This window comes from Gorilla gorilla, chromosome 5, assembly GCF_029281585.2.
Source record: "Gorilla gorilla gorilla isolate KB3781 chromosome 5, NHGRI_mGorGor1-v2.1_pri, whole genome shotgun sequence".
In the NCBI taxonomy this organism is placed as follows: domain Eukaryota; kingdom Metazoa; phylum Chordata; class Mammalia; order Primates; family Hominidae; genus Gorilla; species Gorilla gorilla.
Genome location: NC_073229.2, coordinates 124,817,703 through 124,832,100, shown reverse-complemented (window position 1 = coordinate 124,832,100; position 14,398 = coordinate 124,817,703). Strand labels below are relative to the sequence as shown.

The 14,398-nt window shown below is 33.1% G+C and overlaps 1 protein-coding gene across 2 annotated transcripts in view; it reads left to right on the top strand.

The window, feature by feature from the left end:
• The window catches only part of ASCC3 (activating signal cointegrator 1 complex subunit 3), a 382,658-nt gene that overhangs the window by 207,464 nt on the left and 160,796 nt on the right, over positions 1-14,398 (top strand). For both annotated transcript variants that reach the window (XM_004044455.5, XM_055391435.2), the window contains 2 exons: positions 11,911-12,102; positions 12,417-12,641. In XM_004044455.5, coding sequence (XP_004044503.4) covers positions 11,911-12,102; positions 12,417-12,641 — 417 coding nt within the window. The remainder of the gene's footprint in view (positions 1-11,910; positions 12,103-12,416; positions 12,642-14,398) is intronic.

Here is a 14,398-nt window from a genome sequence, read left to right as displayed (position 1 = left end):
GAAATATTAGGAACAGCAACAACAGACCAGTTAATATCTACCTCTTTATATGTACACTTATTAAATTTAATAACTTAAAACATGAAGTTTCCAGGAAGAAAATAAGCAAGAAGAAGAAATAAAGTGGGCAAACAAACTTTGGATGAAAAAAATTTCTTAAAAAATTATGTAATATATATTCATCAATATATTATCAAAATCTAAACATAATAGAACCCAATTCTGAAGATGATTTGAGAAGATTTTCTGTGGTATTGATCAATTCAATACTTAAAAAAAAATTTTGATAATAGATTTAAAAGCCAAGCCAAGGCTCTTATTCCAGACCTTTTAACTTTGAAATTCTAAACCTGGGAATTTTTCAAAGGAAAGATTAAAAGAAAAAGTTAATATACACCAAGATTAAACAGTTCAGAGGAAATATAAAAGAGAAGCAGATTAATTCAAGCCAGTAATTTTAAATTTCAATAGGCAGCAACAGGGAAAGGACATTCCAAAGAGAGAAGAAAGAGAACACAGGCAAAGGAAAACTCTGGGTTTATTTGGAGAATAAGAATGTTCTTTATTCACAGGAATGTAAGGTGCATGGAGGGCTAGGCATGGTCAGACAATGGAAGACTTTAAATTCCATGCCTAGGCTTTTAGACTTTATATGCAGTGAGAAGCTATTGAAGATTGTTGAAGAGTCAAGTTGTGTGACCAAAATTCACGTACTGAAAAGTAGGATTCACTTTCTTCCAATCAAGGGACATTGTTATGGCCCATGTGTTCATTTCAGTGTAGTCTAACATGTGGTTCACTTTGAATAAGTGAGACTCTTTTTAAAGAACATAGTAAATAGCATTGAAATTTTATCCTTGTTTCTTTTGTTATTCCTTTTAAGGAAATTTTGATTGTGGCTATTTTTGTTTCTGTGCTTTAAGATGCATTTTAGAAGCATAGAATAAATTTCTTACAATAAATTAATACATCTTGTTAAGGAATCATGCTGTTTTGACAAAAATATGTTAATTAGAATGTTGTTTTTCACTCACTTGAAAATACTTGAGTAGAGGAAGCACTCTAAAGACATCAGATTAATAAATAATGTTATAAATTCCTAGGGGTAGAGAGATTTGTAATGATAAAATTTAAAATCAAAAACATATTTCATGTTGTGATTTAATGTTTTTAATTTTTCTATTTATTTACAGATGGCCAAATGAATTAAAATAATGCAATTTTAGATGAGATTTATCTTTTTCTAATTAGGGTCCTCTCTCTGGAATGCCAACTTATTTCTATTAATAATCAGGACAGCCCATATGGGAACTAGGATCATCTTTCAAGGAATATGACATGAAACAGAGCAAATAGCACTTTCTTTCTCCCAAGTTAAAGTGCATAATTAACACAATCAGAATAACATATGGAAATTAGTTATTGGGATTAGGCTAGTCTGGGTGATTGTGACTTGTTTATATACACATAAGCCTTAAACTGTTTTTCGTCGTGATCACTCAGCAAATATTTACTCAGTGTAAGCTGGTTACCAGTCATTTTAATAGATCATTGGGTATCAATATAAATAAAGTGCTGTCAACCTGTTTATAGTGAATTGAAGTAGACACATGTATCAGTTATGATTTAGTAAAAGGAACAGAAACCATTCTAGGTACATTTTAAATAAAAAAGAATTTATATAAGAAATTAGGTACTTATTAGTAATTTGGTAAAATCAGAGGAGTAGAAGTCCAGAGCTACTACTACAGATCTTGAATTTAACAACCAGTTACATGATGGTGATTAGCAGTTTAAAAGCCACAGCTATTACTACAGATGCCTTCCAACATTCGTGAACACACTAGAAAACCAAATTTTGAATGTATAGTACATCTGTTAAAACTTTCAACCCTTCTGTCTCCAAAATCTTGCTTGCTACAAAAACACAACAAGAGATAGTTATCTCTTCATTTCCATCATCCAGATCTTGCCTGAATACTTTTAATTAGCAGAATGGACTTTATCATCTAGTACCCTTACTACATGAGATCTGGGAAATTATATTCCAGTCCAGGCAATACAGTAAGACTCCTAGAAGGAGGTAAGACCAGGTATTATATGTAGACTAGTATTATTTGCTTTAATTAGAAGTGGAAATATTTTTAGGGAGGAAAAAGTAGTCCTCCCTATATGCTTATGGAGCTTATATTCTGGAAGGACAGAAAGATTAAACAACTAATTAAATAATTGATTTTAATTACATTTGAAATAAATAATAAAGAGGGATAAAGTGCTAAGAAAAAATTGAGTTAGAGAATCTGATCTAGACCCATGGTGTTAGAGGATGGTGTTGACCAACAAAGTGACATTTAAGCTGATCTGAAGGCTAGGAGTTGACAAAGCAAAAGAGGACAGAAAAGAATTCAAAGAAAAGGCTGACATAAAAAAATGCACATTGAAGCAAATAAGAAAAACAAATCAAGATGACTAAAATGTAAATAGTGACAGGGAGTGGCAGATGGCAACTATGTGGCATGAGTCTAATCTAGGCAAGGACCAGATGTAATACCCTCAGTTGCTTGCTACCAGTTTTTTAAAAATCATGTTATTTAATCATGTATTTGTGTTAGTTTAGAAGTAAATGTTGGGAAATAGTCACATTTTTACCTTATTTTTAAAAGCATTGACATTATGTTTTTTCTCTCATGAGTAGGAAAACGTTATGTAAAGTCGTGGAAAGAAGTTCTGCATGCTTTCACTGGGGGAAAGGAATATAATGCCTTACTTGTGCTGATGGATTATCTTAGCGGTTGCCCATTCTGTTTGAGTTTTACTGACTATAAAGCCCTGTGTGGAAAGTTCACTTGTGAAAACTGGAAAGATTAAGTCAGAGGAAACCAAACTTAGACAGTTCTGAAACTACATACCTTACTTCCTTTACCTTTTCACAGCTGGTATTCTTTTGTGCTGGATTTCCATGTGTAGAACACTTTATCCAGTGAGTATAGTATTGGATCTCAAATGGCTTCTGTGGAGAATCCAAATCGTCTGTTCACAAAATGTGAACAAGATAAAGTATATCTCTGTAGTTATTCAGACAGTAGCAAAACCTGGGCTCCGTGTAGTGCTAGCTTTGGAGAACCGAGTAGAAAAAGCAGTGATTTTTCTGATGCTTTAGAAAGCAGCAGGCATCTTATAGTAAACAAGTTTAGCTCCGTAATTTATGGTCTTAACCATCTCTTTGTCCTTCATTTCTCCAAATAAAACTTCTTTTAAAAAGCTTCTTACATTTCTTTTGAGGAAAGATTTGTACAACAACCATTGTGTGTTTGCCTGTGTGCATGGGTATATGTTTTAATACAAAAGAGTTGCATCATGTTATATACACCTTTTTGTCTTTTTCTTTTTCATTTAGTAATATAACAAGGAGGTCTTTCCAAATCAACTCAGAAAGATGGGTTTCATTCTTTTTGCAACTGTATAATATGTCACAATGTGGATATTACAGTAATTTATTTACGGAATCCTGTATTGATGGATACTTTTGTTGTTTCCAGTTACCTTTTATTGTTAACAATGCTGCAGTACACATTTTCGCTCCTACTCTTGCAATGATATACGTTAGAAAAATTCGTAGCAGTGAAATTTATTTGTCATGTACTACATGCATTTAAAATTTTGATGAGTGGCCCTAAACTGCCTACTGGAGATATTGTTCCAATTTATACTTCCTCCAGCAGTTGTTACAGATGGCCCTCCATGTCCATGGGTTCCATGAATTCAGCCAACTGCGGATTAAAAGAATTTGGGGGGGAAAAAAGTTGGTTGTATCTGTTCTGAACATGCACAGATGACTTTTCTGTGGATTAAAAGAATTTGGGGGGGAAAAAAGATATTTGTATCTGTTCTGAACATGCACAGATGACTTTTTCTTGTCATTATTCCCTAAACAATACAGTATAACTACTTATATAACACTTACATTGTATTAGGTATTATAAGTAATCTAGAGATGATTTAAAGTATACAGGCAGACAGTGTAAATTGTATGCAAATATCACACCATTTTATATAAGGGACTTAAGCATCCATGGTTTGTGGTGTCTACAGGGGAAGAGAAGGTGTTCGTTGAATCAATCCCCCATGGATACCATGGAAAGACTGTGCTTTACCCCCCACATAACTTTGCCAGCACTGGGTAGTGTTAACGTTTTTAAGTTTATCACAGATTAACAGGCAAAAAATGGTACTTCATTATTATTTTGATTGGCATTTCTTTAATTATGAGTGAAACTGAGCATTTTTTACATTGGCTATTTGTATTTCCTGTTCTTTAAATTGTTCATAATCTTGGCCCATTGTGTACTAAACTGCATGTTTAGTACATATAGGTTACATAAACTTTTTCTGTTAAACCCTTGATGTTTATTTTTGTTTATGATTTTTTTTACCATGTAGAAATTCTGTAAATTTATTTATGGTTTCTGGGTTTTATGTGTTGCATATAAAAGCCATACACCTACTTCATCTGTGATTTCTTCAAGCCTTATATTTTATTTTTATTATTAAATACTTGATGTTTCTGAAACTTATTCCAGATAGTGGTGGGCACATCATCTTTTTCTAAATACTGTTTTTTCTGTTGATTAAAAAAATTAATATACAATATTCTCATATTTACTTGAGTCATTTCTGAAATTTCTCTTCTGTGTCATTGATCTTATTTTTTCTTCTTTTTTATCAAACTGTTTTACTTATTTTGTTTTCATAGAATTCTCAATAACTGATTGGATTAAACATCCTGATTATTCTTCAATTGTAGAATTTCTCCTGGATAAATGTTCAGCCTTACTTTTCAGGATGAATTTTAGTATTCCCTCCAGGAAATCATGTTCATATTTTAGTTAAGTTAGTGCATTGATTTTACACATTAAGTTAATGAGAAATGGTATTTTTGCCAAATCAAGTTTTCCTGTCTCAAAATTAAATCTATTATTTCTTGAATGTTCTTCAGCAATATTATAAAACTTTACATGGATCTTGGCTATCTCTTATTATTTCTGTTTTTGCTGTTATAAAAGTGATTTTTTCCACTTATTTTATGAGTTATTGTCTGTGTATATATATATAGTGTATATATGTCTTTTTATAAAATATATTTTTATATTAAAGATTAATACTTTATATTAAAATGAAAGAAAAGAAAAATATATTTCTTTACATTTTTAGAAAATATGTAATATAAAAAATATTTTACATAATATTAAGGAAAAGAAAAATGTTTTCATAAAAGAAATACTTTTATAAAAATATTAAATTTTTGAGACTGTCATCTTTCCAAATTCTTTTATTTTATTTAGTATATTTTAGTCAGTACCCAGTTTTCTAAATAAACACTTACTTTATCTACAACAAATAATTAATTTATAATTATACCTTTTCAGTATTTATATTCTTTTTTTCTCATGTCTAGTATTGTCTAGAACATCAATAGACTGATAGCAAACAACCTTGCCTACTCCCTAATTTTAATTAGTATACTCTGTATGTTTATTATTAAGCACAGTTTCAGATGTATATTGTCATCTCTAATCATCAGGACTGAATGTAGCCTTTTGTCAAAATTCAATGTCTGCACATGATCATAATGTTCTTTCTTTTTTGAATTATTAAATATGTTAACATATTAAGTACAATGCCCTTGCATTCTGGGGTTGAAGAGTACTTAGTTGTGGCATTTTATTTTAATGCATTGATGAATTCTGTTTTCTAAAGTTCTTTACTATTTAGAGTAATATTTGTAAGAGAGATATTGTTATTGTATTCACTTTTCTGCTTTCTCAGGTTTTAATATCAGTGCCATTATATTCACTTGTAGAATCAGTTTAAGTGTTCTGTTTCTGTCCTCTAGAGTCTCTTAATAGCATTAGAATTAATTCATCTTTAAAAATTTGAAAGCCCAGCTGTTAAATTTAACTCTTAAATTTTCTTTCATTATTTTTATCATTTTAGAGTTTTCTGTCACTTCTAGGTTAAATATTAGTAACAATATTTTCCTAGAAAATCATCCATTCCAAACAGTTTAAGTGAAATGCACTGAATTTTACAAAGTGCTCTTTTCTGATTCTTTTAAACTGTAGTATATTTCTTTCATATTCTTTCAAATTGTGATATTTTCATTTTGCTGATATTGGGTCTTGTGCTTGTGCTGTTGTACTTGTGTACAGCTATACAGATTATTTTACTTAAAGACCAGGTAGTAAACATTTTAAGCTTGTAGACATATGATCTCTCCCACAACTATTCATTCAGCCCTCCTGTTGTAGCTCAAGCAGCCTTAGACAATCTGTAACAAATTGATATGGCAGTTTTCCAATAAGTTTTATTTACAAAAACAGGTAGTTGGCACATATTTTGCCAGCTCCTTCTCTAGTCAGTAATGGCCACTGTCTATTTTTGTTTGATTTTTTTCTTTTAAGGTAACAGTGTTAATTTTTTTTCTCAATTTCACAATCTTTAAATCATTGGTTCTACCAATGATTACCTAACTGGTCTCCCTTATTTCTCTCCTTCTCAGAAATCTTCAGTGGCTTTCCATTTATTTAGAAGAAAAGCCCAAGTCTTTATCATGGATCACTTCAAACTCATGCACAAAACATAATTTACTCCTGACCTTCTTAGTACCTAGTTTAAGGCAATCATTGACTCTCCTCATTCTGTTTACCTTATCATATATTCAGTGCACCAAGATAAGGATTAGCTTGAAACAATTCTAACTCCTTTTCTTTTATGTCATGTTCATCCCCCTTTCTAGACAGTCATCCAATCTTGGTTACTTTCTAGCCAACTTTCACCTTGACTTTGTTTGGTTATTTCTGTTTCCCCTGCCTCCATCTTCTGCAGATTGCTGTAGTGGCCGATACCTGCTCTGGTCTTAGCACAACTGTGAAGTTACCTCTCTAAAGAACAAATCTGATACTGCTTAAAAACTTGAATTGGCTCCTTTTCCACCTATGTTCAAGACAATGTAAAGCCTGACCCCAATCCTTTTTTCTAGCTTAATTTTCTTAATTTTTGCCCCACACCCTCTGAACAGAATGCCCTCCAAACACACTGTGTGTGCTCTTTAATAATTCCCAGCTTAGGTACTTATATATCCTGCTGCCTACCTTTCCCCATGTAGCAGTTTATCCCTTGTCCTTCTTCAAACCCAGGTTTGAAGACTCACGTTTCACATTTTCTGTAAAGACTTCTTTGATCAAACTATCAGATCACTGATTCATTCATTCAGGGAATGTGTAGTATCAGTATGAAGAAGGTACCCTGCCAAATGTTAGCAATACAAATGTAAATAAGACATAATTTTGTCATAAATGACAATATCATGTCATAAATAACAAAGTTTCATCTTGGTCCCTGTACCTCTATCATAAACACATTATATTTAATAGAAATCACTTGTATATGAGTCTGTCTTCCTTACCAGTCTGCAAATTATCCAAAGCTCAGATTTTGTCTTAAATTTCTTTGAATTCCTAGGATCTAATATATGATAAATACATGTTTCTTATTGATCTTCTCTTTGATTCTTTACAGTGCTTTTTTTTTGTCTGTTAGTGACTATCATGTTTCATAAATTTGTTAGGAGGTACTCTTCTTAGGAATGTAAATAATTTAGTACAATAACAAATATGAGGTTGCTTAGCACTAAATAGTCTCATGAGGTCAAATTGTACAGCTGTATTATACACAGGTGGATAAAAACATCATTGCAAATATCCTTCTGTAAAAAACTCGCTCCTTATACTTTTGTGTGCAGTAGAATAACTTGAGGAGCTGATTAGATATGCACATCCAAGAACATGGAAGATGTTTAACGTCATTAACTGTTAAGGAAACTTATGTTAAAACCATGGTAAGATACTACCACACACCTGTTACAATTGCTAAAATAAAAAATAATAATTATATAATGTATGGGAAGCTGGCAAGTATGGGAAGCAACTGGAACTGTTATACAATGCTGATGCAAATGCAAAATGTTAAAATTCTCCAGAAATGCTTTGGCATTTTTATAAAAGTAAACATACATTAACCATGTGACCTGTAAGTTTCATGCCTGGTATTTACTTTGGAGGAATGAAATCATATTAATATATACAAAAAAGTGTACATGAATGTTTATAAATGTTCTGTTTATAATTGTGAAAACTGGAAACAACCCCCATGTCCTTCAGTGAGAGGTCCGATTAACAGACTGTAATGTGCCCATCTGTAGTACCGTGGAATACTACTCAGCAATAAAAAGGAATGAGATATTGATATATGCAACAACTTAGATGAATCTCAAAGCCATTAATCTGGGTGACAGAAACTAATTTCAAAAGTTTATAAGCTTTCTGACTCAATTTATATAATGGTCTTGGAGAGACAAAACTGTAGGGTTGGAGTACAGATTAGTACAGTGGTAGTAGTTGCGAAGAGTTTAACTATAAAGAAATAGCATGAGGGGATTTTTTTAAGGTGGAGAAACTCCTCTTGATTATGATGGTAGCTACACAAATCTAACACAAATATGTGTTAAAATTCTTAGATGTGTACACTAAAAGTGGAAAAATAGTTTTGCTTTATGATGATTTTTAAAATCAGATTTTAAAATCAGATTTTAAAATCAGATTTTAAAATCAGATGAGGAACATCCCTGGGCCTCATCTCCAGGGATTCCAGTTCATTTTTTTTTCTTCTTTTTTTTTTTGTTTTTTGAGACAGAGTCTCACTCTGTCGCCCAGGCTGGAGTTCAGTGATGTGATCTCGGCTCACTGCAGCCTCCACCTCCTGGGTTCAAGTGATTCTCCTGCCTCAGCCTCCCGAGTAACTGGGACTACAGGCACATGCCACCATGCCCGGCTATTTTTTTTTTTTTTTTTTTGTTAGTAGAGACGGAGTTTCACCATGTTAGCCAGGATGGTCTTCATCTCCTGACCTCGTGATCTGCCTGCCTCACCCTTCCAAAGTGCTAGGATTACAGGCATGACCCACTGTGCCCGGCCAGATTCCAGTTCATTTTTGTTGTGAGCTAAGGCAGACCACAGATGGAAAATTCAGATTCAAAGATAGTTAAGAATAAAAAACCCAGACTTACTTTGATTGTTGTCACTTCAAGTCTGTAATGAACCAATAAAAAAAAAATGCACAGAGTATGCAAGAATAGAAATAGAAGTGACTCCTACCTCCTCCTAGTTCCTCACAGAGACCAGAGAGATATACCAAGTTGGTGGCCACTGATGCTGGTTGAATGTGAAACCCATGTGATCAAGTGGAAGGTACTATGTCAGTACTCCAAGATCCACCTGCTACTTTATAAGAAACATCTCTATCACAGATACATACTTCCCTTGTTTAACTTCTTACTGTGTCATTGGTGCCACAGCAGTCCTAGCCATGTCTTCCCTCAAATGGGGTTTGACTAAGGAATCTATTTGTAAGAAGGACAGCAGAACATTTCAATGCCGGGAGCCCACAGATAGCAGACTTAACCTAAAACCAAACAGCAATCCAGCAATATGATTTGAATATCGCCTCCAACCAATAGTTTTAGTTTCCTCTGTTGGCTTTGAATATCCACTCTTGAATATTAGAAAAGAAATGAAGTAAGTGAAATGTTTCTCCTCTCCCTACCTTTAGCCTCTGAAGGAGCTCTTAGCAAATACACCACAATTGGACTTTTTTCCATATTCGTAAGAGCTGCTTTAAGATTACAGTAACAATATTGCTTGTCTGAAAAGATGAAAGCTGAGGCAATGAGATCCAAGTGTAATTAGTCCTAAAGTATATGTATAAAATAATTTCTAACAGGCTGACTGCACTGCATAAGAATAAAATAAGAATACACCCCCCTTGAAACTTTAAGAAGCTCTCCTCTTTTGTTATGTTTATATATGTATTTTGTTTTGGACCCTTAAGAGGCTCAAAATGTGTAAGTTGTTATTTACTTGGCTGGCCACTAGATGGTGTGGTTTGTTAATGCATTACTTTTGGTTTTATAACTGAAGCAGATTTCATGGAATGCTATTTTCTTAGATAATTTTGTTAGTTAAATATTATTAACTTAGAAGTTTAAAATTTTAAGTGACCTGAGAGATAATCAGTATGGCAAATCTAGAATGGAACCCCAATCCCCTGAAATCTTACTCCCTGCCATCATCCAGCCCTTAAGTAAAAAGTGTAGGGAAAAAACTGTTCAAAAAGAAGCTCATGAATTGATAATGAGATTTTGAGACCAATAGCAAATAAACACATGATGTGATGGCCAAACAGAAGCTTTAACTATATAAACATTTCTTTAAATGTTAATCTAAGGTCTTTAATTTTTCTTAAAAATTCTGCCTATTGTATAGTGAATCTTCAGTGAGTCTTTTAAGACCTTCTGCTACAGCACTTACACAGGTGACATATAAGTATACTAAATCTCACCTCTGGGCTCAGATTAGGCCAAAGAACAGAACCAGAAGTAACATTATTACAGTAGTCCCCCCTTATCCATGGGGTATATTTCCAAGATATGAAACCACAGATACTAGTGAACTAACTTGATTGGTGTCAATTAAGTGCGTTTTTGTTTTCATGTCTTCCACCCACAAATTTAAAGCCTTTTTCATCTTAACTATGTATCACACACTGTAGCTGTAACTTTTGCAATTTGAGGTGCAACAGCAAAACTAACACAAATTTCTGTTTTCTTCTTTGTAATTTCACGACTAGAAGATTTGTTGCTCTTACCATCGATTTTAGCAACCTCAGCATACAATTTCGTTTTTCTTCCCTTAAGTTGAAAACTTTCACCTTTTCACATAAAGGAAACACTTTATGGCTTCTCTCTGGCAAATTCAAGTTGCCAGCATCACTAATGTTGTGCTTCAGGGCCATTCTTAAGTAAAATAAGGGTGACTTGCAAACACTGTGATACTTAAACAGTCAATCTGATAACCAAGCCTACTACTAAGTGACTAATGGGTGAGGAATATCTACAGCTTATATATGCTGGACAAAGGGATGATTCATTTTCTGGGCTGGATGGAATAGGACAGTGTGAGATTTCATCATGCTACTCAGAAGAGCATGTAACTTAAAACATGATTTATTTCTGGAATATTCTACTTAATATTTTTGGACCACAGTTGACCTCAGGTAATGGAAACCACAGAAAGCAAAACTACAGATAAGGAAGGACTACTCTATACTCAATGCACATCTATAGCTGAGGAGCTAAAACAGATGGTCAATGCTTTGCTATCAAAGATCACCAAGAACACAGCTGTAGGTGAACAAAGCTGGGTTTATTGACTTATCGCAATGAAGAACATCATAGGGGAAGCATCATGGGGATCTCAATAAGAAGGGAGAAGTCCTCAAAGGCAGTGGGTCTGGAGTAAAAGTATAAAGGCTCTGAAGCAGATATGGACTTGTCGGAAAATATACTCAGAAAAGCCAGCCATTGTGGCTAGTGTGGATGAGGTAAGGGGATGAGGTTGATTTCCATAGTCTTGCATTGTAATGACTCTGGCCTTTACTCTTAAGGAGTTGAGAAGCCACTGAGGTTTAGTTTTATTTTGAATAGTGTATATTTTGAAGGCTAAGAAACAGGTAATACTGATTGATTGCAAAAAGGGACATCTGGATGAAAGAAACACTTGCTTTTCACCTCTTTCCTTTTGAATTTTGTGATATATTTTGGTATTACCTATTTTTTAAGATAGGTAACATTATTTTTTATGATTTTATATAAAGCATTATATACTAAGACCTAGTAATACCTTAAGATGCTTAAAAATAATTTTCTGATTTCTTTGATGAACTCATACAACAGAAATGCTAAAAACAATTGCTTTTAAATGCTAAATAATACTCTTATGCTTTCTTGGTATCTAGGTACAAAGGTCGAGAAATAAGCAAGTACGAGAATTATTCCCAGATGGTTTTAGTATTCATCATGCAGGAATGCTTCGGCAGGACAGAAATTTAGTTGAAAACTTGTTTTCTAATGGGCATATCAAAGTCCTAGTGTGTACAGCTACGTTAGCCTGGGGTGTCAATCTTCCCGCCCATGCTGTTATTATTAAGGTAAGGCCTTACCTTCCTTGATAAATGGATTTTGTATGTGTCTTAAAGCAAGGCTCTGGGTTGACTTACATAGAAAAATATTATGATTTGGCTGTTTCCTTGACTTTGAATGTTATTTATAAAAGGTCAGAATTATTTTCTCCAATAAGAATGTAGTTTATATTGTGAAAATTTAACTCTATCACAGATGATGAAAGGATTAGTTGAAGTACACTTTTGAGATCTTGCCATATTTGCCTAATTTCAGTATTCAGTTCATCAGGATTATATTTGTGTGTGTTTATGTAACTTTTTGTTAACTTTTCCTCATCTAGGGAACACAAATATATGCTGCAAAAAGAGGCTCCTTTGTTGACCTTGGAATTTTAGATGTCATGCAGATATTTGGCCGAGCTGGACGACCACAATTTGACAAATTTGGGGAAGGAATCATTATAACAACGCATGATAAACTCAGCCATTACCTCACTTTGCTCACTCAACGAAACCCAATTGAGAGTCAGTTTCTGGAAAGCCTTGCAGATAACCTAAATGCAGAGGTAAGATCTAATGAGTAAAAGTTTGGAATAGAATCATCAGCCTTAAGAATGACCAAGAAAGATAAAGATTGAGTTGGTTGCTGTTTTGTAGTGTTTAGGATTACAGCCTATGCCATATAAGTTATAAGACAAAACAGGCTGAATGGCATTATTGTTGATTAATTCAGAGGATTATAGAATGATAACTGATAAAAATCTATTGTTAAAAGACCATACTTTTAAACTATGAGGCTTTCCTAGAGACCAGAAATCTAACAAAGACTATAGAAAGTATGTAAACAGAAATAACAATAATAATTAATATTTGTATGGCACTTTTGCAAAGTTTTAAATGAAATTTTTACTAAAGGTTTAATGAAATTTATAAAACTCTTTTAGCTCTATTAGGTCAGTTGATTAACTTTGTTATACACAACGTGATTGAGCTAGATTATGATCATTTGTTTCGTGTGTGTGTGTGTGTGTGTGTGTGTGTGACTTTTGTGTTAAGATTTACATAGCGGACCCTGGAAGCCTAGGTAACATCTTAACTGGTAAAGAAAATAAACATTCTTAAAATTTAGAGTATATGTATAGAACATTAAAATCAGATTTGACTGTTGTGACATTTTAAATTATTGCTTTGGTATTCAACACTTTGCTAGTTCAGTATTCTTTCATACCTTTAAAGTTGACTCAAACAATACTTGAAAGTAGGTAGGATATAAATATTAAGTAAATGAATACTTTGAAATATTTGTAATCAAATACTACTTATTTTGTACAAAGTCCTATATTAGGTACTTCTTAAAGAGCTTATAGAAATTTCATTTAACATTCCATTCATATTATTGATAAGTCTTTTTAGAGAATGAAAAACACACTTACTATTTCATTTTCTCTATTAAGAAGTGTATATTCCAAAAGGGGAGAAAAAGACATGAAAACACAGTGCAATAATGTTGGAAAGACAGTACTGTAGAAGGATTCAGCAGAAGGAGAAAATAGGTTTCTCCCAGGCTACCAGGAAAGTCTTGGTTCATGAATGTGGTAAAATTTGATCCAGTGAGAGTATCTTTATTTTATGAGAAAATTGGGACTTTTAGGTGAAGTGAGTTAGAGTAACAGCTTGTCTAGTGCAGAAGATCTGTGTTGGAGAGTATTCACTGCCAGAATTGGGACAGTCATTCAAAGAATGGATAAGTTTTAGAAGATAACGGTTAGAGAGAAAAGCATGAAAGGCCTCATTTTCTACTAGCAAAATTACAAGAACATTTTTAAAAACTGAGAAATAAAATTTGAATCCAAAGGAAATATTATGATAGCTCAATTTCAGTCTTACTGGCTACTATAATTGTGTGGCTTAAATAACTACGTGTTGGGTTAACAGTGTCTAATGTATAGAACAAAGTCTCTTAATATAAAATGATAGTGGCAGTGAACTGAGGACCTGCTGTATACCAGAGACTCTGCTCAGTGCTTCACGTACATTATCTTATTCTCTCAATACTGCTGCTATGGAGATATTATCCGGAGAGTGATATGTAACTGACCCAAGGTCACTACATTATAATTTTTGAAACTAGTATTCAAACTCAGATCTATTTAACTCTAAACCTAGACTTTTCATTATAGCTTAGATTTCTTTTATATAAAATGTAGTAAGTTAAAGGTGAATACATTTCCCTATATTAATATATAGCATTTGCCCTCTTCTCAGGCCTGTATTAAAAACATTTTCCAAAATGGTAGCCATAATTTTTCTGACTTACAGTAAA